This window comes from Podarcis vaucheri (genome assembly GCF_965113315.1).
Source record: "Podarcis vaucheri genome assembly, chromosome: 2".
Lineage (NCBI taxonomy): Eukaryota > Metazoa > Chordata > Lepidosauria > Squamata > Lacertidae > Podarcis > Podarcis vaucheri.
Window position 1 is genome coordinate 33,240,329 of NC_138760.1, and position 26,700 is coordinate 33,267,028.

General features: G+C 44.1%; 1 protein-coding gene across 4 annotated transcripts in view; it reads right to left on the bottom strand.

Moving 5' to 3' along the window:
* Window positions 1-26,700, bottom strand: part of BAIAP2 (BAR/IMD domain containing adaptor protein 2) — a 136,924-nt gene that overhangs the window by 34,254 nt on the left and 75,970 nt on the right. For all 4 annotated transcript variants that reach the window (XM_082212560.1, XM_082212563.1, XM_082212561.1 and 1 more), the window contains exon 7: window positions 2,872-3,024. In XM_082212560.1, the coding sequence (XP_082068686.1) occupies window positions 2,872-3,024 (153 nt within the window). The remainder of the gene's footprint in view (window positions 1-2,871; window positions 3,025-26,700) is intronic.

Consider the following 26,700-nt stretch of genomic DNA (forward strand, 5'->3'; position numbering starts at 1 on the left):
ATATCCATTTTCAATTGTTTTTTAAGGGGAACGTGTTCAAAAGTGATATTTGCACAAGGGTAATAGAGGTACAGTGGTACCTCTGGATGCGAACGGGCTCCGTTCCGGAGCCCCGTTCGCATCCTGAAGTGAATGCAACTCGCGCCTGCGGGTCGTGATTCGCCGCTTCTGCGCATGGACACGATGTCATTTTGAACGTCTGCGAATGCGCGAGTGGCGAAACCCGGAAGTAATGCATTCTGTTACTTCCGGGTCGCTGCGGAGCGCAACCTGAAAACGCTCAACCTGAAGCAACTTTAACCCGAGGTATGACTGTATTGTGCAAGACCTCTGTGTTGTTCTTGCTGTTTCTAAAATCTGGTGCGTGTTCTGAGATTACAGTCTCCAGGGAGATCTCACACATGTACTTGTTTGGAGATTATGAAAGAACAGCTCGCTTTAAATGGGTTGTTGAAATTTGAATAGGCCTTCCAGGATGCAACAGCTCGAAGAAATAGGCATGCTTGCATCATTCGGGCTGCCAAAAACAAAATAGCAAGGTTGTGCTCAGGTGAGGAACACACATAAGTAGGGGTACAGCCTTAGAGACCGCCCACAGAAATGTCACCACATGACAAACCAATCACCTCATAAACATGCTGACAAAATTCCACACCAGCAGCGACTGCAGATGTATATAATGGGTTATTTTTACTCGCTTTTTTTCTGCTGTGAGGTGAAATCCAAATTACATGTTAAAGTTTGGGCTGGCAATTTGACAACAATGACATCGTGTGCGCACTTCCAAAAAAAAGTGTGTGTGTGAGCAGCACCAATTCTACAACAAACTTCCATCTGGAAGCAGCCTTGACTTTTGCTTTAGTTGATGGATTGCAGTGTTTTAGATGCTACATACAAAAGTAGATTTAGCAAGCTTGAAGCCTGCGCTCCCTGTGTGGCTGGGACACTTTTGACCATCTTTGCTTAGGGGTTGGGACAGCAAGGAATCTAAATATTGTGAAACAATAACAGTACCAAATTAATATGCATTAGAATACCTAAACCTTGTTGAGACATAAGAGCTAGCCCATGTTACATTGCTCAAGCTTTAAAAAGCATGCTTAAGCTGACCACTTTTTGAAGGGAAGGAGGTACACGGAGCCCTGATTGATTTAGTTCTCCCAATGCAGATTAGCACCCTGCACCAATTTTTCGCAGAAAATTGCCCCCTTGGTTGCCATATGCATCTTACTGCAGTTAATAGCTGGGGAAATTTCTGGTGGGGAAACCAACACAAGGCCCTGATCCAGACTGTTGAGCAGCTAAATATTTTTTTCCCCCCTTCAAAAAGAAAAGTGGCCACTCCAACACCTTTTTTTAAAAAAGCATGCTTCATATAACATGCAGTCTGGGCTAATCGTTCTTGAGCAATAGACCATAGTGGATGGGTTTGATGGGAACAGTGTGGTGTAGTGGTTAAGAGCGGTGGACTCGTAATCTGGGGGCCCGGGTTCGCGTCTCCGCTCCTCCACATGCAGCTGCTGGGTGACCTTGGGCTAGTCACACTTCTTTGAAGTCTCTCAGCCCCAGTCACCTCACAGAGTGTTTGTTGTGGGGGAGGAAGGGAAAGGAGAATGTTAGCCGCTTTGAGACTCCTGAAGGGGAGTGAAAGGCGGGATATCAAATCCAAACTCTTCTTCTTCTTCTTACCCGAACAAACTTCCCCAGTGGCCTAAAACGTTTCTGGAGCCAGGGCTTTTTCGGCTGTGGCTCCGATCTGGTGGAACACTCTGTCACAAGAGACCAGGGCCCTGCGGGACTTGACATCTTTCCGCAGGGCCTGCAAGACAGAGCTGTTCCACCAGACCTTTGGCCAGGGCACAGCCTGACTCCCTCCCTCGGCAATCTTCGCGGAGCTCTGGCCCAATGGTTGCCAGTGGCCTGAATTAATTAATTTTATAATGAATGATTTTACAGTGTTGTTTATGCTATACTTTTATACTGTTTTATTGTTGTTAGCCACCCTGAGCCTGGCTTCGGCTGGGGAGGGCGGGATATAAATAAAATTTATTATTATTATTATTATTATGAAAATGTTGGTGCTGATATTGGTACTGCAGCAGTGGGTACCAACCCAAACCTCCTGCATTGTTCTGACTGAAATGAATTTGAATGGGTTAAGCACCTGGCCTCCAGAGCCTCTGGGCTTTTATTGTTGTGCTAGAATTGGGCAGATATATTACAACCTGAGGCAGGTTTTCAACCTGCAGTAGTTTTCAGATATTGAAACAGCTCTTGAAAAGGAAAGCACTCGTTTTTAATTATCCTGGAAACTACTGCAGGGGCCCACAGGTATAAGGCTCCTTATGCTTACTGCAGCTTTGTACAAACACTACTAGATATGGAGTGTGGTGGATAGCATCTCTCTTGGGAGACATACTGCAGGAGTAGGCATAGGAAATTAAGACAGTCCAAGGGGGTGAAAAGCTCGGAACAAACTGAAGCAAGCACATCTTCTCCGGCATCAACACTTGGTTCACTCATAAACATGTGTACATTTGTGAACAACTTGAGACAGAGTACTTGGACCTGGAAGGTGTGCAACATCCCCATCAGAATTAAGGAACATTATTTTCCTTCAAGTTCCTTGAAAAGGAGCAACCATTTGTGGCCCGCAATTACCGATATTGCAATCTGGGGGTGGCAGAGTAGTTGCTATTGTAATTTGAGTTCATAAATTGGTTTTTAGGAGTTTAGAAGTCAGCCAGGACACAAATGTTGCTCATGTCAGGGTTCCCGAGGGACTGCATGAACGGAGGGACTTTTTTGTCCAACCGCTTCCCAAGTCGATGGTTCCAAGGGTACAGCACCCCGACACAACAACTCGCTCACCTTAGAATGGTAGGTGAGGGCATTCTTGGCCACAGCGCACTGCTTCTCTACCAGGAAACAGAATCTTCGCCTCTCTTCTGTGAGCGCCATCTTGTATCCATCGCAGACGTAGTTCTCCAGCTCGCCTTGCTTGTTGGTGATAGCTTCAATGAACTGGGAGGGAAACAAACACAAAGCAAAAGAGGTTACCCAAGTGTTCCCGTCTGAGCCGCAGCACAAAGTGGAAGGGAGGGCTGTCGTTCTGCATTAACACATCACTTGGTCTGTAGCAGAATTCCCTTCACTGTCTGCATCAAGCATGGCAAGGACCAGAGGAAAACAGAGAGCGTGGTCATTTTGCGACTGCGGGCTGTCCGAGGCTCTTAATTATTTCCATCGGTCCATTCATGGCCGGACGGCAGGGGGCACTAGGCAACAGGAGTATACGCAGGCTTGAGAGAATGCATCTTTTTCCCCCCTCGCCAACCATCCTTAGTCATCTGACCTCCCCCACACAAAAGCTCCTGACTCAGAACGTGGGCTTCAGATGTTGTGTGGGTGGCAGAAGAGCAGAGAGAGAGAGAGAGAGATTCTCTCAGCCTCCCTCCTACTTTGCCTGCACCTGGGTAGTGCTCGTTTTTTCTAGTGCCGATTGTTACACAAAAAAAACGGTTGTGCGCTGCCATGAGGTTAAAGCTCTTTGAAAGGGCTTCCACTCAGAGGTGAGAGGAGGCTGAAACACAGGCTGTCCATCTCACCTGTTGCAATCCGGACGGATGGAAATGAACTTTGTCATGTCCGTGGAGTTGGGGGGGCGGAGAAAGCATGAGCAATGACTATGTACCTTTCCTTGCTTGTACTTAACAACCCACAGACCCACCCCCCTCCTGTGGGAAGGCAGAACAAATGACTGCCTGACACACTCCCACAGAGCCCACTGTTCCCTTTCCAAACATCTATCCGCCGTGTCAAACAATACCCACTCACGCCTGGTCTCCATACACCCACACGAAAAGTCATCCACCAAGTCCCTTGACCTCAGGCCATCAGCTGCTAGAAATCTGCATTTGAGTCTCTACGAAATCCAGGCTACGCCCTCTTCCCAGCTACAGTCCTCCTGCACCGGGCGTTCATTCTGAGCAGCTCAAAAGTTTGGAAGTGCTTCTTTTTAATTATTGGGGAAGTATGAATTATTCCCACCTATGCAGACTGGACACTCGTTGCCACGAGTTGTGTGTTGCTTTGCGCTCTCTAACTGCAGTGGGAATGAGACACTCCTCTAAGTTCATGTTCTGCACAGGGCTGCAGCTACTGCCACCTCTTGCATTCAGTGTGAAACCTCTGCACAGGTGCATGCAAGCCATATTTCATTGCGTAAGGGATGCAAGCTAAGCAACCCTTGCCTGACAGCCTGTGCTGTTAATTAATGCTGCAAAAGCTACCTAGCCTCCTTCTTTAGGAACATGGGAAGCTGCCTCATGCCAAGGACAGACCACTGGGTCCATCCACCTTAGGTCTCATGCAGGGAGTTGTTCCCAGCCCTGCCTGACTGGAGATGCCAGTGACTGAACCTGGGACCTTTTGTGTGCAAAGCTGATGCTCTCCTCTGATTTCAAGAACCCTTCGTTCTGCAGCATCCCTTTTCCAATAGGGCTGCATGTAAAATATTTCTGATCCATTAAAAAGGTGCCCACAATTAACCAGGCAGCAAAATTTTGAAAGAGAAAAGCACTTAACAACAGCAACAACGACAACAACGCACCTTCAAGAAGGCTCCTGATGCAGAAGCAGCACTGCCCCCTGGCAAAAAAAAGCAGCAGCAATGCCTAGAATGAAGCCTGTTATACAAGCATGGATGATCTAAAACAAAAAGAGAAGCATGCTTCTCTCTCCAGAACTGTTTTCTTTCTTTCTTTCTTTCTTTCACATGCAATAAATGCATGCATATTTAATCAAGGCATGTAGTAGATTAAAACTCCCTATGATCTATCAACTCATATTTCATGAACTGGATGACAGCCAATTTCTGCACATGGATGCAAGAAACCAAGCATGTGGCTTAAAAAGAAACAGCTCCAGACTTGCCTCTTCTGAAAGAGACACACCGCAAAATGCAGTCTCAGACTTGCTTCAAAATCACTCAAGACTGAAACCTCTGCTGCTCCCTGCAAAAAGGTGGATTCCACTCTGAGCTGGCAATGAATGGGTTTACTGTCTTCTGTTTGCCTTATCATGCCAGCCCAAGCTTGTTTTGCAGAATGCAGTTCCACCCAGTCTTTGGGTGGGAGATGCTGTTGCAAGCATTTGTCTTCACATATAGAAGCATTTGTCTTTATGCAAAAGATAAACCTGGAGTTTAATTTCCCTGCAATGCTACAGATTCCAGACATAGCCTTGAGTAAATTTACTTAAGACTTCTGATTTACAGTCCTGTGTTCCAGATGAGGTCAGACGGGCCCTTTCCCTATTTAATTTCCAACACCCCCTGAAGGCTTTAAAAATTGTTATTCCAAAAGGTATTTCAGTTGTGGATTGCTTTTATAGTTTTAACTGATTTTATTTTATTTATTTTATTTATTTGCTTTCTGTAACGGATCCTTGTAAACCACTTAAGAGATTCTTGTAGTTAAGTGGCATATAAATTGTTTAAATATTTTGTGCACACATTCATGTTTCTGCCAAATGTCTCTGCAAACTGTCTTTATCGCTCACTGTGCCAGGGGAAAAAAGGGCAGAATAAAAGGTTACGTATTCTGAGAAGAACTAAATTGGCAAGTGTCATCTTCATTTGCCTTACTTACTGGCAAATTTGTTTCAACATTATAGGGCATTCACCAAGGCCCAGCTATAAGTATCCAAAATAAGATTTATGCACAAGCATTTATCACCTTAATGGGCAAGTTTCCAATCCAGCCAATGTGAAGCATTCTGGAATTCCATTTATTTAAATGGGAGAGTTAAGTTTAGTCTCTCCCACTGAAATATATGGGACTCCCAAATCCTTTACCCTGGCCGTGAACTAGCCAAAGCAACTATCTACATCCAGTGTCTCCGGAAACAGCTTCCTAGAAGCAGACCCTTCTCAGGAATAGATGCCCCCATTTGTAATTTGTTTCTTGTTGCTCTCGACTCTTAAGTTATTTTTCTGTGCATGTGCCTAATTGAACCAAGTGTTGTTTAGCTGTTTAGTCGTGTCCGACTCTTCGTGACCCCATGGACCAGAGCACGCCAGGCACTCCTGTCTTCCACTGTCTCCCGCAGTTTGGTCAGACTCATGTTTGTAGCTTCGAGAACACTGTCCAACCATCATTGAACCAAGTACCCAGCTGGTTTGTTATCATGCATAAGCTTGAAAAAAAAAGTCTAAATGCAGTATTACCTGGTTGCAAGGAAAGATAAATTTATTAAGACTCTTAAAAGAGTATAGGCCTTATTGCTCTCCTTCAGTTCATCACCTAAGCCACAAACGCCCCCTATCTCTTTGATAATGGAGCAACTGACAGCTGTCAGGGGTATCTACAGGTAGCAACAAGAGAGTGCATGAAAAGCAGCCACCTACAATACCAGCACTGCTCCTGGCTGTGTCGACAGTATTTGTGTTAAACCATTATTCTTTCCAGAGCTGTACTCTTGAGGGAACAAGGTGTCAGGAAACGATTGAGCAACAAACGATTGAAAAACTAGATAGGAAAAAACCAGCGTGGCCACCCAATTGTGCTACACCAGAAATCCTAGGGCATATTCCACAGGGTGGAAGGACTCCAATTGTCAATTCCTTTTGAGATGGGGCAGAAAAGATTGAGGAATGAAGCAACTTTGAGACAGGCCAGCAGCTGTTATGTCTTGATATGCTGGAGCACATGCAAAGTACCAAGAGAGCGATCTGTGAGGCGGGAAGGCTTTCAGTTCCATGCTTCACGTGCTTTCAATTTTGATGTGCACTATATAAATATTGTTATATTACCCATCGTTCCAAACCTAGCACACCCCACGTGGGCTATCTGGGTGGACTGTAAATTTTGACTCCTTAGAGAGAAACAGTTGTCAGCTCCTCAGGCAGAATTTCTCTAACCTTAGTTTAACATATTAAAGAAAAGAAAGAACAGCGCCAACCTAACTGCGTAAGCACAGCCATTCTAGATTAGATGAGCCTGAGAAGCCCATAAGCAGAACTCAACTCAAGGACCATTATCCATTTTTGCCCCTCAGTGACTGGCCTCAAGTGGCCAAGACTTGTGCTTGGAGGTTCCATACTACTACCATCATGACCAACAATTTCCCAATTTCCCTTTTAAAGCCATCCAAGCTAGTGGTCATCACAGGGCATAAATTGAATTACATACAGTGGTACCTCGGGTTAAGAACTTAATTCGTTCTGGAGACCTGTTCTTAACCTGAAACTGTTCTTAACCTGAGGTACCACTTTAGCTAATGGGGCCTCCCACTGCCACTGTGCCACTGCCACACGATTTCTGTTCTCATCCTGAAGCAAAGTTCTTAACCCGAGGTACTATTTCTGGGTTAGCGGAGTCTGTAACCTGAGGTACCACTCTACTGTATAAAGTACCACCTCCTTTTGTCTATCCACCCCCCCCAAAAAAAATCCCTCATGTATGGAATCATTACACCAGTGTTTCCCAAACTTGGGTCTCCAGACGTTTTTGGACTACAATCCCCACCATTCCTGACCACTGGTCCAGCTAGCTAAGGATGATGGGAGTTGTAGTTCAAAAACAGGTGGAGGCCTAAGTTTGGGGAACACTGCATTACACCCACAGCTGTTGCCAGAAAGAATAGGTGGGGGGAGAAAAAAAGGCTGGGCAGGGAGGAGTCATTCTAATTTGTTTCCTATGGAAGAGCTCGCCTGTTCCTCACCAGTCACCCAACTTCCTTTACACTACAGGGATGGGGAACCTGTGGCCTTCCAGATGTTGGGACTCCAGCTCTCATTAGCCTCAGCCTGCAGGGGCCATGGTCAGGGATGATGGGAGCTGGAGCCAACAATATCTGGAACGCCACAGGTACCCCAGCCCATTCTACTCTCTTGTCTTCATTGTTGTACTGTGAAGAACACACATCTGTCCTGCAGAGACAGATCTTATGTCTATGTTTAAAGTTAGGATCAGGAAGCAGAATATCCATCCCATGAAGAATGTCATGGTTTGGAAAGAGAAGCAGGAATTCCTGAATTCCACAGTATTGGAAACATTTCTTTACCACATTAAGGACCATTAAAAATGAATTTCGTTTCGAGTTCTGCACTAATAAGCAGCCACTGCAGAGCCTACTAGGAGATGCTGTTTGTTCCTTCAGCTTGTCTTCAGCAGTCCCCCACACCCCAGCCATGTCAAACTGAAATTCCCAAGAGACACAGAAGCGACACATGGGGAGTCATTTACATCTGTGCTCCAGAGCAGATCGTCTCACTGAGACAAACCACAAGAAAAATCGTTCTGTTTCGGAAATTTGCTCCGAGATGATATATGGCTGTTGACAAGCCAAGACAGACACAGACAGACAGACAGACAGACAGACAGACAGACACACACACACACACACACACACACACACTGGGAGAAACATTATCCACAATTTCCTATGGAAGCTTTGAAGCATGGGAGGAATGGGGGCAAAGCTGCCCCAAACAGAAAAGAAAACCGTCCACGCCCAGCTGCCTAGGTCAACCCACTAAAAACATCTCTGAAGCCATCATTTTCTTGAAGAGGTTACAGTGAAAATTCCCAGATATTGATTATTGTGACCCAACAGAGTCTTGCTGGTGGGGTGTTCAATCTTGTAGTAACATCCTATATGTTTCCTTGGCCAGCTGCTGAAGGGAGCATGACCAGCACTTGCAGCTTACTCGGGTCCACAATCATTTAAGACCATGCACTTGCCCCAAGTAGGACAGGGCATGCGTCTCACCTAAGAGGGGGTGGTGCCACGTAAGAGAAAGGAAGGGAGCACATGCAACTTCCAATTTGGCTGGACCAGGAAAACAGAACAGCCTTTACGTTCACTTCGGCCAGGGCACCAGCCTAGTCATCAACAGCATGCTGCTTCTGTCTTGCCACCACATGCAGGGTAAGACACACACAGCCATAGGGCTGTGCAACAAACAGCAGGAGACTAAAGGTGGGATTTGGGGGCAGGAATGACTCTATTCTCCCTGTCTGTCTCCAAAGGCCTAAAGCCAGCCCAGGGTATGAATAGTGACCAGTTCTTCTCCCACATAGCAACCTGGATCCAAGTGACTGGACCCACCAGTCAACAGGGAAATGTACTGACAAGGACCCCTTACATGTCTCTCTTCATGCCAGGGGCATAGGAAGGGGGGTGCGGGGGGTGCGGTCCGCCCCGGGTGTCATCCTTGGGTGTGTGTGACAAAATGGCACACTGCGGGGGCGGCACTTACTGCGGGGCCCTGTCTGCAGCACACCTGAGCCACGCATCCTTCCTGGGAGTGATGTGGTGGCTCAGGGCCCCATGCTGTCCGAAATGGCAGCGTAGGGCTTGCGTCCGCCAGGCGGACCCTGTGCATGCATCACCACCGTGTCCCCATGGGCGGATTGCCCCGCCCCCACCGCTCTGGGTGCCAGAGCAGCTAGCTACGCCCCTGCTTCATGCATCCGTTTCATAAGGTGGCTGGCTGCTGCTACAGGGTATATTAATGTTGGGCAGGGGGGAGATCCACGTAAAATACACTAACCACTCATACCAATGCATATGTAGTTATTTAATATGCAACGGCTGAGAGCACTGTCCCTTAATTGTTTCATTTGCTAACTGGATTAAACTTGCCTAAAAGCAACAACAATGTTATTTGTAAACGAACAAGCAACAACAACATTGAAACACTGCTGCCAGAGACTTCAGTCCAGCACCTTCCTGAGAACTCACATTTGTTATTTCTAGGTTGGAAAACGTTTAGATAAATTCACATCCCTCCGAGTCCAGGACAAGGCTCATGCTTAAAAATTCATCCAGAGAAAAGGCTTCCTCCAATTAGCTATGTCAGTGGTGTCTTTTCAGTAAGGCTGTGATCCTAAGCACATTGAATTGGAAGAACCTTCTGCTGAAATTAATGGGGCTTGCCAATAGGTTGTTTGTTTGGTTTTAAAGCACACCCGTTTCTTCATTTACATAGATAAGCAGACTATAGTCTCTCTGAGCTAATACAGTTGTACCTTGGAAGTCAAACAGAATCCGTTCTGGAAGTCTGTTTGACTTCCAAAACATTTGGAAACCAATGTGCGGCTTATGAGAAGTTGGGGTTCCAAAGAACGTTCGCAAACTGGAACAGTGACTTCCGGGTTTGTGGCATTCGGTAGCCAAGGTGTTCAACTTGCAAGACGTTCGGAATCCGAGGTACGACTGTATTGTACGAACCTGAGCCTACCCCCTAGCAAAAACAGGAATGAACTTTGGAGATAGCAAAAGGCTGGAGGACTAGGAGTATAATTTAGATATCAGCAAAAATGAAAAAAATAAAATGAAATAAAATAGGACACCCTGAATCTTGGGAGAAAGCAGGAAAGGGGTTATCTCATGAAGCCGGTGACTAATCACTCATGAGAAGCTGCTCTGCTTATCCTGAGGCGCCTGTTGCATTGTAAGCAGCCTCCATTGTTCTGCATGTGTGTGGGAGTGGAAAGGGGGGGGGGGAGTGAGAATAGAAAGGAGGGGGAAGAATGGTGCTGTTTGCATAGCTATCAAGCAAAGTAAAAGCCATTATCTCTACCTCAGCAATGGGCTGCTCTAAAGCAGAGTCTCTAACCCCCCCTCCTCCAATATAAATTTTTCATACAGCTTTAACCCTTCGCTCATCTGTTGAAACAAAGTCTTGCTCTTCATTTATATAACAGTTTTGGACTCAAAGGCCCCCAAAAGCTGTGAACAGCACCGTATCAACACATCAATCAAAACTATGAAATAGCAAAGTCGCAAAATATGCACCAATCACACATTTCAGTTCATGAGCTACATTCACGCTTTTTACCACAGATGCACTTCCGTAGCATTCCACTCTAACTTGGCAGCCAGGTTAACTTACATTTACATTTACACACACACACACACACACGCGTGTGTAGCCGGGGGGGCAGGGAGGGGGCAGCTGCCCCCCCAATCAATAAAAATGCAGCTGAGGTTCTGCCACCACCCCCTAACAAAAGGCATGCCCCCCAACAAAAATCCTGACTACATCCCTGCACACACAAACACTGCCCTGATGCTATGACCCCTCACTTAGAAGCAAGCCTATCAAAATCAAAACACTGAAGGGGAATGCCCTCGCTCTACCCCAAATGAGATATCCCAAGGGCTTTCCCTTGGGGGTTTCCTCATCATCAGCGACCCATAGTCAATGGTGACCTGACCTCTCATAAACAGCTGGTTCCAGCTACAGCTCTGGTGAAGTTCCTGCCCTTTAAGGGGAAGAGTTAGCGGTGAAGCTTTTGTGCTTCCATGAACCGGGGATCCAGGGAGCAGCAAAAAGGTAAGCAGTTACCTAAGTATTTAGAGCATTTTCATGTGCAGCGAAGGGCTAAGTCTTCCAGGCACAGGAACTCCATTTTGAAAGCATTATTCAAGGCTGAGCGTCTAAATTTAGCAAGAAAAAAATCCTCACAAGGTTCATATTCAACTTAAGTTTATCTTTCGCTGCAACCATTCTCTCCCCCCAACTCCAATTTAATTATATAGAGGGAAATTATTTTATCCTTTGTGTGGACTCAAGTTTGCCATTTGTTGCTCACATGTTTAGCAGCATGATGCAACTTGTTTATGTAACTAACTTGTGACTGGCTATCTCTATGCCATGTGCCACAGTGCCGTGGAAACGTAAAAGAAAAAAGAAAAAAGAATAGTTCTCCGGAAAGGAAGGAACTAAATTAGCACTCAAAAAGAAAGCAGGGGAAATACAGACTTGCTGAATTCCTGACTGGCATCTATGGTCACATAAATATCACTGAGGTGATGTAGCTGAGAGATGAATGTGCTTCCTGTTTGGGGAGTGGAAAACACATTGCCTCCAACTCCAGGGAAATAATGTGCCATGCCCCAATTACTGTTCTCTTGATCAGTAAGGGAATGCTATGTAAATAGAAAAGCCCCATAACTACATTGTTATTACTTTACTATGAATTATTTACAGTAGCTACAAATGTGCTGTGTGTGTGTGTGTGTGTGGTTTGACATAGGAGACTGCACATTCCTCGTCTTTGAAATCTATCCCATGCACATGATAATTACAAAATGGTTGCTATTCTCCCCACCTCACCTAAAAGGTTCTAGTTTTACTCCCATTAGTGATGATAGGGTGTTTATATTTAGCACGCCTGAGAATATAAAGGTAAAGGTAAAGGGACCCCTGACCATTAGGTCCAGTCGTGGCTGACTCTGGGGTTGCGGCGCTCATCTCGCTTTATTGGCCGAGGGAGCCAGCGTACAGCTTCCGGGTCATGTGGCCAGCTTCCGGGTCATGTGGCAGCTTCTGGGTCATGTGGCGAACCAGAGCAGTGCACGGAAACACCGTTTACCTTCCCGCCTGAGCAATACCTATTTACCTACTTGCACTTTGACGTGTTTATGAACTGCTAGGTTGGCAGGAGCAGGGACCGAGCAATGGGAGCTCACCCCGTCACGGGGATTCGAACCGCCGACCTTCTGATCGGCAAGCCCTAGGCTCTGTGCTTTAACCTGAGAATATATCCACAGTAAAAGCATGGTATAGCAGCTAGAGTCTGCTTAGTTAATGAAGCTCACTGGACAGTTTCAAGCCAACTGCCAAGCTCTTGACTTGTCCTACTGCACATGTTTGTTGCAAAGTGACAAAGACTCTGGTGGGAATCTTACTAAGATTTGTCAACCACCACACCCCAAGCAGGTGAAATGTTGCTGGGTCCTTAAAACAAGACAGGTCTGGGTAACTGCTGGATTTTCTACTTCCAAAAATGGGGATCAGAGATCACTTTTTTCATTCTAAAATCCTAGGCATAGCTGGGACCTGAAGCACACAGCAAAGACTAATTCAGTCACGTCTGCAGTCATCCTACGGAGAACAAGTCCATCTTTGGGACTGGAAACTTTGAACGCAAACATATCTTATGGCCATAAACAAAGGCAATTTGTTGTCTCTTTTCGATTTTGTTTATCCCCTCTCTGCTACACTGCTTTCTGTAGTATCCAGCCTGATTAAAAAGTTATGGAGAACTCAGAAACTTGCTCACTATTTTGGAACATTTCATTTTATTGTAATAAAGGAATTGCTATTGGGACTCGGCTACAGAACAACACACACTCTCTGCCCCAGCCCAAGTCATTCCATTCTGTGGGTGAATTTCCCTCACCAGCCTCAGCACTAACCAGAACCTCCTCTTAACCAGATTTGCTCAACTGTCCGGGGTTATGTCAGCTGGTGCCAATGTAACCCTTACTTAACCACATTTAAAGGACAGCAAGGTAAGGTTTTTTTGTGAATTAAGAGGATGGGGATAGCTGAGAGGGAAGCGCAGCTCTACAGCCTGATCCCAAACTAGAACCTTGGTTATTGGATTGAGAGTATTACATCTGCACCGCCCTCATAAATTCCAGCGAGCAAAGAAAATATAGTTTCACTCTGGAAGTCAAAACAATAATTTCCAATATGGAACCATCAGAAGTAAAGGACAAAAATGGGAGGGAACTAAAAACTGAAGCATGCACATAGTTTCAAAAGCTATGGACCAAAGAGAGGGGTCAATGTTGAATGTGGAAGGAAGGTGCATAAACTAGGGACATAATTAGGCAGAAATGAATACTGAGTGCAGAATTCATGTTTCTAGCATTTCATGTACTTGAAGACAGGTCTCAGCACAGCGCCGTGAAGTCTCAAAACTACAGGATAGGGTGGAGGAGCAAGATTTTGTGTGCCTGTGGGGTGTATGTGTAGGATCTTACTGTCTTATATAGTTCTGTCCAGTTCCTCATGAGCAACAGACGCAGAAGTAAGGTAGGTAAACTCACAAACACAACTCAGCTCACATAATCCATTAAGTTTAAAAAAGGTCTTGTCTTGACACTTATTTTTATTATTTTGAAAGTAAATATTACACCCAGCCCCCTAAGAGGGGCTGTGAAAGAACCACCCACTGCCAGCAAGGAATGTGCTATGCGATAATCTTTCCAGAGAAATTCTGTTAATTTAAATCACTCAGCAATTATATAAAATGGACAAAGCCTTAGAAGGTGATCTGGCATCACAGAACTAAAGCTAAACTAAAACAAAACCCTCTCGAGCATGTCTATTGGGTTATCACAATCATCACACACTTTGAAGACAATTGGTTCTTAAAATAAATACACTGTAAGCTCACTTCAAATTTAGAAGGTTCGAGAGCACATAGGACAGCATAAGGAAAACACCAACATGTAGGAAGCTACTAAACAGCAGGTATGGGCTGTGTATGCTGTTATCTATATGCATGCAAGCACCACTATCAAGAAAACTGTGGAGAGATCTACTCTGTGCAATGCAATGGGTGGAGGAAGAGATGACTGAAAGGCAACATGATATGCCACTGTTAAAATAAAACACAGCTGATTCAAGCACTTGGCAGGCTGACAGATGTGTGTCTTTCACTATCATTACTTAAAACAGACTTGCTACTCAGAGCACCAAACGGTTTGTGAATGACATCAAAGTCTACTCTGCACTTCATCAGTTGCTGCTGCTAACAATTATTCCCGACTAGCAGCTCGCAATGAGATTACAAGGGAATTGAAAGAGGCAAGAGGAGGAGACCCCACCATCTATGTGCACATAGCACATACAACAAGACCCTCCTCACTTCCTGGAAGACAATCTCACATGCAATCCCACACCATTACAGGGGAAAGAGAGTGGGACAGGAAATGCAGGTAGGTATCTGCGGTGAAGAGATAGGTTAAGCGATATATTGAGAGACCAAGACTGACAGTGTCTGAACAAAGGGCACTGATCAGTCAAGGAACTAGTTCAGAAATGAGAGGCAGCAAGGTTAGGAGAAGTCAAAACTCTGGAAGATAGAGGTTTATGCAGGTTTCTCTAGGCTGTGAACCCCTGGGAAAGCTTTTGAGTGCAAGTTTTTCAAGAACCACTCAGTTCAAGGTAATATAGCCTGCACATCCACTTTGTTCAGCCAGTTAAAAAATAAGAATGAAGTGGCCCGCTACCCTCCTCCCTCTAGCAGCCTGTTTATTTTTGTTGTGGTGGTTGTCATTTGTTGTAGTGATACAAACTCAAAACTTAAAATTAGAATGTTAATTAAAAAGAGACAAGTACCATATTATTCCGTGTATAACATGGTATTTTTTCCTTAGAAATAGCAGGCAAAAATTGAGGGTTGTCTTATACACGGATAGCGGAGGGGGGACGGGCGATTGGTGGTAGCAGCCAGCAGGAGACTGGCAGCGACGATTTGCTTTGGTGGGCAGGCTGTAGAGTGATTGGCGGTGGTGACCTCCTCCCAAAGAAAGCTCAAAAATTCTGGGCAGTCTCCGCCCCCAAAAAGCAGAACTGGGAAATGATAAATCGGTACTAAGAGATGATGTCTCGCCATATAAGGTAGCTTAAATTGTGTAACCAAAAGTACTATTGAATGACACCTATAATTAGCATCTCCCTGGATCTTTTGCAATGACCATGGCTTTAGACCGAGGAAGATTTGAAGAGAGGGTCTTTAACAGAGGTTTATTCAACACGTGTTTGCAGAAACTATTTCACGTATACCTAGGAAAAGTTTGCTAGGGTAAGTACAACAATGGATGTCAGGTAACAGCTAGCATGCCCAGGGTGCTGGAAGCCAAAAAGGAAACAGATGGAAAAGGAATTAATCTCACCAACCCTTCATTTCCCTATGAAATATGCACTTTCTCCAACCCATCCAATACTGGTGAAAAGGAGAGATGAGCTACTGGCCGAGATTTGCATTACTGGCTTGACCAAGTATGGTTAGCCATATCTTTGCCATCATGTATAATGTATCTGGATACAAACAGTAAATAGAGGTCAGACAGCTAGAAGTAATCTAATAAAAGAAAAAGAAAAAGCCCTTTCAAGATGGAGCCTTTGATAATCAGCTTTTGAAAGCATGAATAAGATAAGCCAAGATTGGTAGTTCTATCATTGTAGCTAAGAAAATGAGCTTTCTCCTGAGAGAGATTATTATGCATGTTTTCAGGTTCTTCTACCTAAGGTTTTCAGATATGTCCAACATATCACCATCTTCCTAAATTGACAGCCATCTGAGGCATCAGAAACCCCATCAAACAATTGCAAGTGACTGCCTGGGCATGTTTACAGCTGAGGTAAGAGTTCATAGTGGTTACCCTAATACCTTAAACCAACCAAATACTGGATAGTAACACTACTCATTTAATTTTGAAACAGGATTATAATCTTGAAAAAAGGGGAAGGCGCCACTTTTGTATATAGACTGGGCAGAATTCAGCTAACTAGCTCCACTGGTAGAAGTCCACATGCAATGGTATCCAACCAAGTATGGCAAGATGTGTGCAGAACCAGGTATACATATGATGGAATACTGGGTGTGGGCTAGAACTATAAAATACTGGTTGTGTTTCCATTCTTGTTGCCAACCTTCAAGTTTGCTCTCTGACTTAAGGACTCTTATAAATCCAGAGGGTTCCAACTTTTACATAGCAAAATCAGATCTGCCGTACTCGAAGGTCGTTACCAAAAGACTCCATTTGAAAAACGACTCTGCCCATGCAGAGACGGTAACACGGAAACAGTGTCCCACGTCCTTCTATCTTGCCCCCTTTATAAAGACCTAAGGAATGAGATTATTACTCCACTCATTCTCCCCAACCCCGGCCGTCCACAAGACATTATACTGTTCTTTCTCTTATCTGATACGGACAGTCAGACAACAGAGAAGGTCGCAAGGTACATCGAGAGAGCTGTGAAATTAAGGGCCACCATCTGAGTGACAGACGTGTTCACCTGACGGACCTCCTTTTGTTTGTTTTTATCCCCTCTTTATGTTTATTTTATTTTATTTCTAATTCTTGTATAGCTGTGGCCTGTTGGCTTTGCTAATAAAGTTCTGATTCTGAAATCAGATCTATTGGTATTGACTTGGAACTCTTGTATAATTCAAGTGAGCAATATATTTATCGCAATGTTCAAACCAGATTAAAGGACACTGAAAAACAAAACATCGAGTCAGCTGTAAATAAAAATTTGCTTCCCCAAGTTCTATGGTTTAGATACAACAGATAACAGGGTCACTTATATCTTAAAATTATAATTCCAGTCCAATGCAGGGCCTTTACGTTGGCCCAAATGAACGTTTCCCCCTCAGTTTTCGTCAAGGGCAGATATTTAAACATCCCCAGAAATGATAGACATTGGGGATGTTCTTTGAATGTGCCGAACACTGCAAAACATATTCTTTTCTACTGTCCATTGTACAACCAGCTAGGCAAACGCGTGCTACCCCCTTTTTTGGGTAGTCCAACATTGCAGCTCAATGAAAATATCAGATTCTATCTGTCTGACATTAATCTGGAAGTAACTGCAAGGATGGCTGAGTTTTTGTCAATAGTATCTCTTACAGAGCGGTGAATGGCACTATTTAGCAGGAAGAAATCCCAATGAAAATCCCCATCATTATCTATTTTACATGGCTGTTTATTTCTATATATTTTAAATTTTTATATATGGATGTTTTATGATAGCCCATACTTGTAAGGCCTAATGAAGGTTTGTCAAAGTAAGTAAGTTAGTGCAATGGGGCTTTCCCCACTCTTCTCCCTCTTTCTATCCCTAGAAATAGTCTTGGGGTATGTGCGTGTGTGGAGAACCCCCGGAACAGTGTGTGTGGGAAGAGAAGGAGGGATTATTCCGCCTGGCAAGCTGAAAAGCTCATGCTGATGGAGCATTTGCCATAGCGCTATGTTGAATTCCTCCCACAGATTCCATATGTACCAGCTTTAGCTGCTGCATCAGCTGTGGTCCCTTCCTGACAAAGACAGACTTGCCAGTGTCATTTGCGCCTTAGCAACCTTCACATTGGAATACTGCAACATGCTCTATGTGGAGCCGCACTTGGAAAAAGCTCTGAAACTTTCCAGAGCAGCTAGGGTGCCAACTTGAATCCATCACACCAGTTTTGTGGGATTTGCACTAGTTGCCAATGAGAGCGAGCTTCTGGGCTGATGGTGTTAACCTTTAAAGCAAATAATAGCTTGGGACCTGTTTACCTTAATAGCAGCCGCCTTCATAGTTTCCTCCCCAATTGCTTCAAGATCCCTGCTCCAGGTCCCTCAATCTCATGAGATGAAGCTGATGTCAGCCGGGCTTAGGGGCTTTCTCTGCTGTGGAGCCCACACTGTGCAATGCTTTGCCAAGCATGGTCTGTTAAGCCCCGTCATAATATTGCCTTGTGTGGCTAATGAAGATGTGGCTTTTTTGGGGGTAAGGCCTTCAGCTAATGAATTAATTCATTTACTAGCTTAGCTTCGTGTTCATTCGATGGCTGATTTGGAATTGTTAAATTTGTTTTTAGTCTTATGTTCATTTTTTATTGTGGAATTAGCTTTAATTTGAGGATTTTTACCTGTTTTATAACACTAGTGATTTGTTGGCTCCCTTGAGTTTCCTTGGGTAATCAGGCAGAATAGACTTTTTTAAAAAATAAAAATAAAAGACACATCATCTTATTTCAGAAGCACTACACTGTGTCCAGTTTCACAGACACAAAACCTGCCCCTCATCTCTGGTTTCTTAAAGTCTCTAATCACAGGTGACAGAAATAGAAAGGGCAAATGGTGGATGCCACTACTATTCAGTTTTGATAATCCCTTCCATTGGCATCACATACAACAAAGAGTGGAGGACATAATGCAACTTGAGTGTCACACTCTTAACATCACACATTCCAGCTCTTCTGCTTTTTAACTACAGGTGCTTTTGCTTAAAATAGATACCTATACCAATCCCTCCATCCGTTTCCCCAGTGTTTTACAGCAACACCCCTTAGGAGAAACCCTGTCCCTCTCCTTGTTTTGATAATTTGCAGCAAACTATTCCCCACCTCATTGACCATCCCCACCTACCCCTTTCATCTTCCTTTGCTCAGCTCCTTTTACCCAATGGCTAATTTGTGGATAGGCTTAGACTGCAGAGAGAGAGACAAATCAGGTTCTCCCTGCATGGAACATTTTGTTCATACATTGACAGAAATTTGTACTAGCTGCAGCTTGTCAAATATAAAACATGTGCAAATTCCAATATATATTTAAAAATACAGTGGTACCTCGGGTTAAGTTCTTAATTCATTCCGGAGGTCCGTTCTTAACCTGAAACTGTTCTTAACCTGAAGCACCACTTTAGCTAATGGGGCCTCCAGCTGCCGCCGCGCCGCCGGAACACGATTTCTGTTCTCATCCTGAAGCAAAGTTCTTAACCTGAAGCACTATTTCTGGGTTAGCAGAGTCTGTAACCTGAAGCGTATGTAACCTGAGGTACCGCTGTATAGATTTAGCATTTCTCGGAATTAAGTCCTTCTCTTCCACAAGCTACCTGACCCATTGTCAGGAATGACAAAACAGAAGCCATCCTACTACTGTCTGTGAAGTGCCACGCATGCACAGTATTGTAAAAAAAAAAAAAGTGAAGCCCCCAAAATACTTCATTTGTTGACAACATGGGTGTTTCATATTTCGCCACCAAGCACTATCCCTTCCACAGAAAAAGCATCTGGGATCCATCTTCATAAAGCTAGCAGTGCAGAGGAATTTTCCAGAAGGAAGACAATTGACAAATTAGGGAACCGCTGTTCTAACTGGTTTTGGGCAAGATGAAACACAGCATTTCTATTCGTCTATATAACCTTTGCCACTTTTTCAGCTTCCTGGGTGAAATCCAATGCCTTGCAGATTTCTGCTGCCATGACAGGTTTTCTGCCCAGAGTGGCTGGGGCAACACAGTCAGATGGGCTGGGTACAAATAATAAATTATATTCTCTGTCCCATGCACCCTCCCCCAAATTACTCCACAGGAAAGACGACTAGTACATTGCTCCCCGCCCCCCACCACACACAAAGAAATAATTTCTTTCTGCGCAACTTAACAAACCCAACAGTAAAGGTTCTGTCTGCTTTAAACATTTGCAGTGCTGTATCTTATTCTTTCCCCAACAGCAAGTGAGTTTCTATTACCATATGGATACAGAAACACACTGTCTTCCAGCAAACTGTCACATGTTTAAAAGGGGGGGGGAGCCTTCTTGCAGATTTTTTTATAGTGTACATACTAAGAGCTGCATAACTAATGCAATTGCCTGAAGTGTGACTCAATTCACATGGACGAAACAGAGACTGCATTGTAAGCAGGGATTCCACAAATGCTCAGGTTGCTACTCTCAGGATGTCATTTTCACTACTGTAACATGGGCGATGGAGGGACGCAGGTGGCACTTTGGTCTAAACCCTAGGCTCGCTGATCAGAAAGTCAGCGGTTTGAATCCCCGCACCGGGGTGAGCTCCCGTTGCTCGGTCCTTGCTCCTGCCAACCTAGCAGTTCGAAAGCACGTCAAAGTGCAAGTAGATAAACAGGTACCACTCCGGCGGGAAGGTAAACAGAGTTTCTGTGCGCTGCTCTGGCTTCGCCAGAAGCAGCTCAGTCATGCTGGCCACATGACCCGGAAGCTGTACGCCGGCTCCCTCGGCCAGTAAAGCGAGATGAGTGCCGCAACCCCAGAGTCGCCCGCAACTGAACCTAACGCCCCTTTACCTTTACCATGAGTGATGCTCTTGTCCCCGCAGGTCCTTACCTGTTTCAGAGAACTGAAAGGAAGAAGGGGGTCTCTTGCTTCATACCAGGAAGAGAAAGAGACCTACATGGATAACTTAAAGGGGTAAGCATCTCTCCTGCTCCCACAATTATGCACATTGTGGAACCAAAAAGAGAGGCAGAAAAAACCTGCTGCGAATGTATTTTGTTTATTAACACAGGCAACCCTCCATTGAGGCGCATTCAATATGTGCATGACTGCACACACGCACATCATGTCCAAAAGTCACTCCAAGGAGCAATGCAGAGGCGGAACAGGAAGTTTGCAAGCTTTTTCAATGGTGTTTCAAATATAAACAATTTCACTTAAACACGCAGTGTTTAAGGGGACTGAGACCCCTGTGTAAATGAGGGGTTGCCTGTATACCGCAAATAGTGTCCTTTTAAACTATTAACCAGGGGGCTGCTATTTAACGTTGTCTGGCTTAGTAAACTTGAACGGTTTCAGCCATACCAGAGTGGGGAATCTGTTACCCTCAGCAGTTCTCAACCCGTGGGTCCCCAGATGTTGCTGGACTACAACTCCCATCACCCCTGACCACTGGTCATGCTGGCTAGGAATGATGGGAGTTGTAGTCCAACAACATCTGGGGACCCACAGGTTGAGAAACACTGCTCCATATGTTATTGGACTACAACTCCCATCAGCCCCTGCCAGCGTGGCAAATGGCCATAGACAATGGGAGTTTATAGTCCAGAAACATATGGAGAGCAAGAGGTTACGCATGCCTGAGTTAGTGTACTTTTATCTGAAAATAGTAGCGGAGGTATTAGGTGTTCTGAATCTTACCCAGTATTGTTATGGAATGAAATCAGCCACGTCTTGTATGACTGGTTTCAACCAGATATAAATGTGAAAGCAGAACAAAGTTATGCTGCCAGAGGTTTCATGGTTACGGTTTCAAAAACAAAATGTCAAGCATTGTTCAATAATCCCGATGATATTTGATTATTTGGTATAGATTTAAACAATGTTTTGGTCCGGGTTTGCCTCTACTAACACCAAATAGCTTACAATAAAGCAAACAAAGTTGGCATCCATTGGGGGATTTTATGGTATGGATGCAGAAACAACTACAGTGGTACCTTGGTTTACGAACTTAATCCATTCCGGAAGTCCCTTTTTGAACCAAAGCGTTCCGAAACCAAGGCATGCTTTCCCATAGCAGCGGGGGACTCAATTTACAAATGGAAGACACTCAACAGGAGGTGGAACATGTTCTTATTCCATGGCAAAGTTCACAAACCAAAACACCTACTTCCGGGTTTGCAGTGTTCTTAATCCAAGTTGTTCATAAACTAAGCTGTTCTTAAACTAAGGTACCACTGTAGCTGCACCTTGTGGTGGAGAAAAATCAAGTTCTTAGGTTTCAGCTCAAACAAGGCAAACCATGAGCCCAAGTTCGGAAGACATGTTAACCAAGCCATAGCTTAGATCACAGCACAGAGCAGATCCTGAAGGACTGGAGAAGAAGAAATGCAGCTGCAATCTCTCCTCTCTGGAAACTGTCTCATTCATGCTAAGCCATGGTTTGGCTTAATGTTACATGCAAACCAAACTAAGTAGATCTATTTTAGAAACCACTGATAAAAGAGGAAAGGATGTCCTATCAGCCTGCTGGCGCAATGTTGAAGATCATCACAATATTTGCACATGCCAGAAAACATGGGGCTATGGATCAGAGGTGACAACAGATTATGGCAGGCTGCAGAGGCCAGACTGAATTTGTGGACCCCAGTTTGGACCACTACTCTATTTGGCAAAGCAAACCCTTTGTAGAGCCACGGCTAAGAAAACCCAGCAGATATTCTGCTAAGTTGTTTTTTGTAACAGAAGCACATTAACATTCTTGAACCCTAGAACATTTGAGTAATCTCAGACATAAAAGTGTGAAACTGGATGCATCTCATTATAAATTTGGAGGTACTGAAACAATTTCATAACTACGTTTTGGGGTGATGCAAGCTTACATTTGATTAGATTTTAAAGCCTGTGCAGAGCCTTGCCTTAATTTTCTTATCTGTGCAGTGCCAAGCATTTTCATGAACAAACATTCCCAACACTTCTGTACAAGACGTGCATGGTGTTAGAATACTGCCTATAACTCTAGGAGAGGGTTTTCTATATTCAAACTTGGCCAGCACTTCCCTGGTTGAAGAAATGATGGAACAGAAGCAAGTCTGATGAAATAAGGCCACTGAAGAATGTTTAAATCTAGCACTAAAAAGCTTTTAATTGGGCTACTCTTCATCCCTTACTCTCTAGAGAATGAGCACTTCGGTGTTGGGAACAAAAACTGATACTCTTTTTAAGCTTAAGTACCTCTGGGCTTTTTACATAATTTTTCCTAATGTCTCTTTTACATAAAACACATATGGCCTGGTTCAAGCCCAACTCCCCCGTTCATTAGAGTTCCCTGACCTATAACTAAAATTATTTCTCCTTCTGGGAATATCAAAATGAGGCTTCAATTATGGAAATTTTATAAGAACTCCGGGCTATTTAAGCAAATAGTGCTGAAGCATTAGCAAATGCTCAGAGAAGAGAGGAGGACTCCCATGCCTCTTCGAAGACACCTAGATACTTAGCTCAGTGTGAAGGTTCAGCTCAGCCCATCCACATAAATCTTCCAGAAAAACAAAGTTCTATATTTTCACCCCTAAGCATGCATTCTCCATCTCCCCCACACCGGCAGACCAACCTAGAGAGGTGGGTAGAGAACCCACCAACCAACCACATGATATGATATCAGATGATTGACAGGTCAGTGGTTACACCCACCTGCCAAAGTAGGCATGTCATGGTGGAGGAGATAAAGATCTGCTCCATGAGTCAAAACGGTTCCCAACCCCTGAAGAAAGGCATAAAGCACAGGTACAATGGCACTGTTGTTTGCTACCATGCCAATTTTAGGGCTGGAGATGGTCACTGGACTCCAACACCTGCACTTGTGAGACAATATAAATGCAGTGATTCACAGGACCAGGCAGTTGATTTAGCTTCAACCAATTGGCAGACCTTTCAAACTTGAGTGCAGGGTGAGTAATGACATAGGTGAAAAGCTTTTTTAAAAAAATTAGGATTTGACGCTTCAGGTTTAAGTCCAGTTAGAGTACTAAACCGATTTTCAAATATGTTTTGCGCAATACTAATAAGCAGCTGAGCATTGTTTAGCTATGCTGTTAACCTTTTTACATTCCCCTTCCCATAGTGTCAAAGAATATTAATAACATTGAGAGAGCTGAGTCAGGAAGTCTCACGGTAATCAACATAAGGCAGTCAATTCATTTCCATTTAGAAATGACAATGTAATCATGCAGAAGCATCTTCAGTGGCAGATGAAAATACTTTAATCTAGCAAGTACATACGAGAATATGCTGGAATCTGTGAACTGCACTAGTTTAAATTTTTAAAAAAGAGGCACCATTTACGAGCCACTGAAGCACCTTCCTGATGAGACAGAGGAATGATTTCATGGCTATTCCTCTGATATTTTTTGAGAATAAGCAACATTTTACTCAGTGGCACTAACCTCTTGAATAAACATGCACAGGATCAGGCTTTTAAAAAGTTGTGAAGTGCAGATTCTTAATTAAGAATCATATAAGAACTGGGGACCATTTTACCTATGAGATTGATTTACCCCACATGTGCCCACTTGGATTGGTGGAATTGGCACTACGATAGCTGCCACATAATACTCATTCTGCATTTGTAATAACTTTGGAACTCACTGCCTGTTGAGATCAAGCAGGCACCTTCACTCTACTCCTTAGACAAGCCTACCCAGGCACTTAGAAAGTTGAGGAAGTTTTAATCTGTTCTAATGTTTTGACATTTGTATGTTTTAGACTAGGTTGTAATTTTTTCTTGCTTTTCTTGTCTTAATCTTTTCATAAACTGCTTTGAGCTGTGTACAAATTTTATGAAATAAACAGATATAATTAAGCAGTGAGAGGAGAGGAAAATTTTGTTTGCACTTGAGGAGATGCCTCTCTAGAGCTTACATGACCCTTTTCTGACATATCTCCACCAATGCACAAACATGGTGTCAACTGATAGCATCACAAAACAACACCCAGTGGATACAAATGTGAGAAAGCTGCTCTAACCAATACCAAACTACATGTTAATCATTCTACAAGCTTTAAAGATTAAGCTGTCTAGTGCCAGGAAGAAAGGCACCACAGTTCAAGAAGGACACTGACAAACTGGAACGTGTCCAGAGGAGGGCAACCAAAATGGTCAAAGGCCTGGAAACGATGCCTTATGAGGAACGGCTAAGGGAGCTGGGCATGTTTAGCCTGGAGAAGAGGAGGTTAAGGGGTGATATGATAGCCATGTTCAAACATATAAAAGGATGTCACATAGAGGAGGGAGAAAGGTTGTTTTCTGCTGCTCCAGAGAAGCGGACACGGAGCAATGGATCCAAACTACAAGAAAGAAGATTCCACCTAAACATTAGGAAGAACTTCCTGACAGTAAGAGCTGTTCGACAGTGGAATTTGCTGCCAAGGAGTGTGGTGGAGTCTCCTTCTTTGGAGGTCTTTAAGCAGAGGCTTGACAACCATATGTCAGGAGTGCTCTGATGGGGTTTCCTGCTTGGCAGGGGGTTGGACTCGATGGCCCTTGTGGTCTCTTCCAACTCTATGATTCTATGATTCTAAAAGGCAATCCTCCCAGGATTCCAACTGCTAACATCCAGACAAGGATTACAGTTAAGTTGGGAGTGGTTAGAACTTTGCCAGAACTTCAGTGTTCAGACACAACAGAAGGCTTTACTAGTCTCTCTCTTTCCACCTGGTTTAGAATTAAACACCACTGTTAATGAGTATTCATGCCACTAAGTGAGCTCACAAAATGCAGACATCCGTATTAGGTCTACAGCAAATGTGTTTAAGGGGCCAGGGGTGTGGGAAAAGTGCAGTGCAGCCTCTCGCAATGTTTTGCTTCTCTCAACCAGCAGTTTCAGACGTCTTTATTGCATTTCAGCAAGCAACATTTCACTACACCCCCAATCACACTGCTACAATGGTAGGAGACAAGGTACTTGCCTGTTTTCTCCTTCTACACAAACTACACAGGAGTTTGGTCTCCTGTTGGATCAGACTGGGCACACATGTAACATACTGTCATACCTCGGAAGTCGAATGGAATCTGTTCTGGAAGTCCGTTCGACTTCCAAAATGTTTGGAAACCAAAGCACGGCTTCTGATTGGCTGCAGGAAGCTCCTGTGGCCAATCAGAAGCCACATGAGACGTTCGGGTTCCAAAGAAAGTTCACAAACCGGAACAGTCACTTCTGGGTTTGTGGCGTTTGGAAGCCAAAATGTTCGACTCGTGAGGCGTTCAGAATCCAAGGTACGGCTGTATATTCAAATGAAACGTGGCGAATGTATAAATTGAGAAAAATTGTACCTTATTGAGTAGTTAAAAGGGAAGGGAGCAGTGTTATTAACGTGCTGTATTCATACCATCCCAACATGGTCAGCTGCAGTAGTATAAAATAAGAGGTTTTAAAATAGTTATTTTTGGGTTGTGAAAAGGTTGTTCCTGTCCCTAACAGATGTTCCGTATCTTCCAATAGTCAGACAATTAGTAGTCTGACTATTGATCCTGCAAATGCCAGAGCAGCAGAATTAGGAATTTTAAGGCAGGGAATAAATAATCCCCAAAGCAGCACAGAACACCTGTACTTAATGTATAAACTAACTTTTCCAAGCTCTGTTAAGGACAAAGATTTGATCTCAGCCCAGGTAAAGCAATCAGTGACCATTGTCAAGTATCCTGGTATTTCAATCTTACTCCGCTAAGAGTGACCGCCAAAGAAGATGATGATCCTGGCAGACAGGATTTCTGTTGTACACTGCCTCCTTCCGTGATGTATGTATGATGTTTTTGGGGGTGCTCTCGAGCTACAGGGTGGGCAGTTTCAAAAGTCTATATAAGGGCTTGCACACCATTGTTCTGGGTTCCTCCTCCCTCCTGCATGTGGTGAGTTGCAACAGT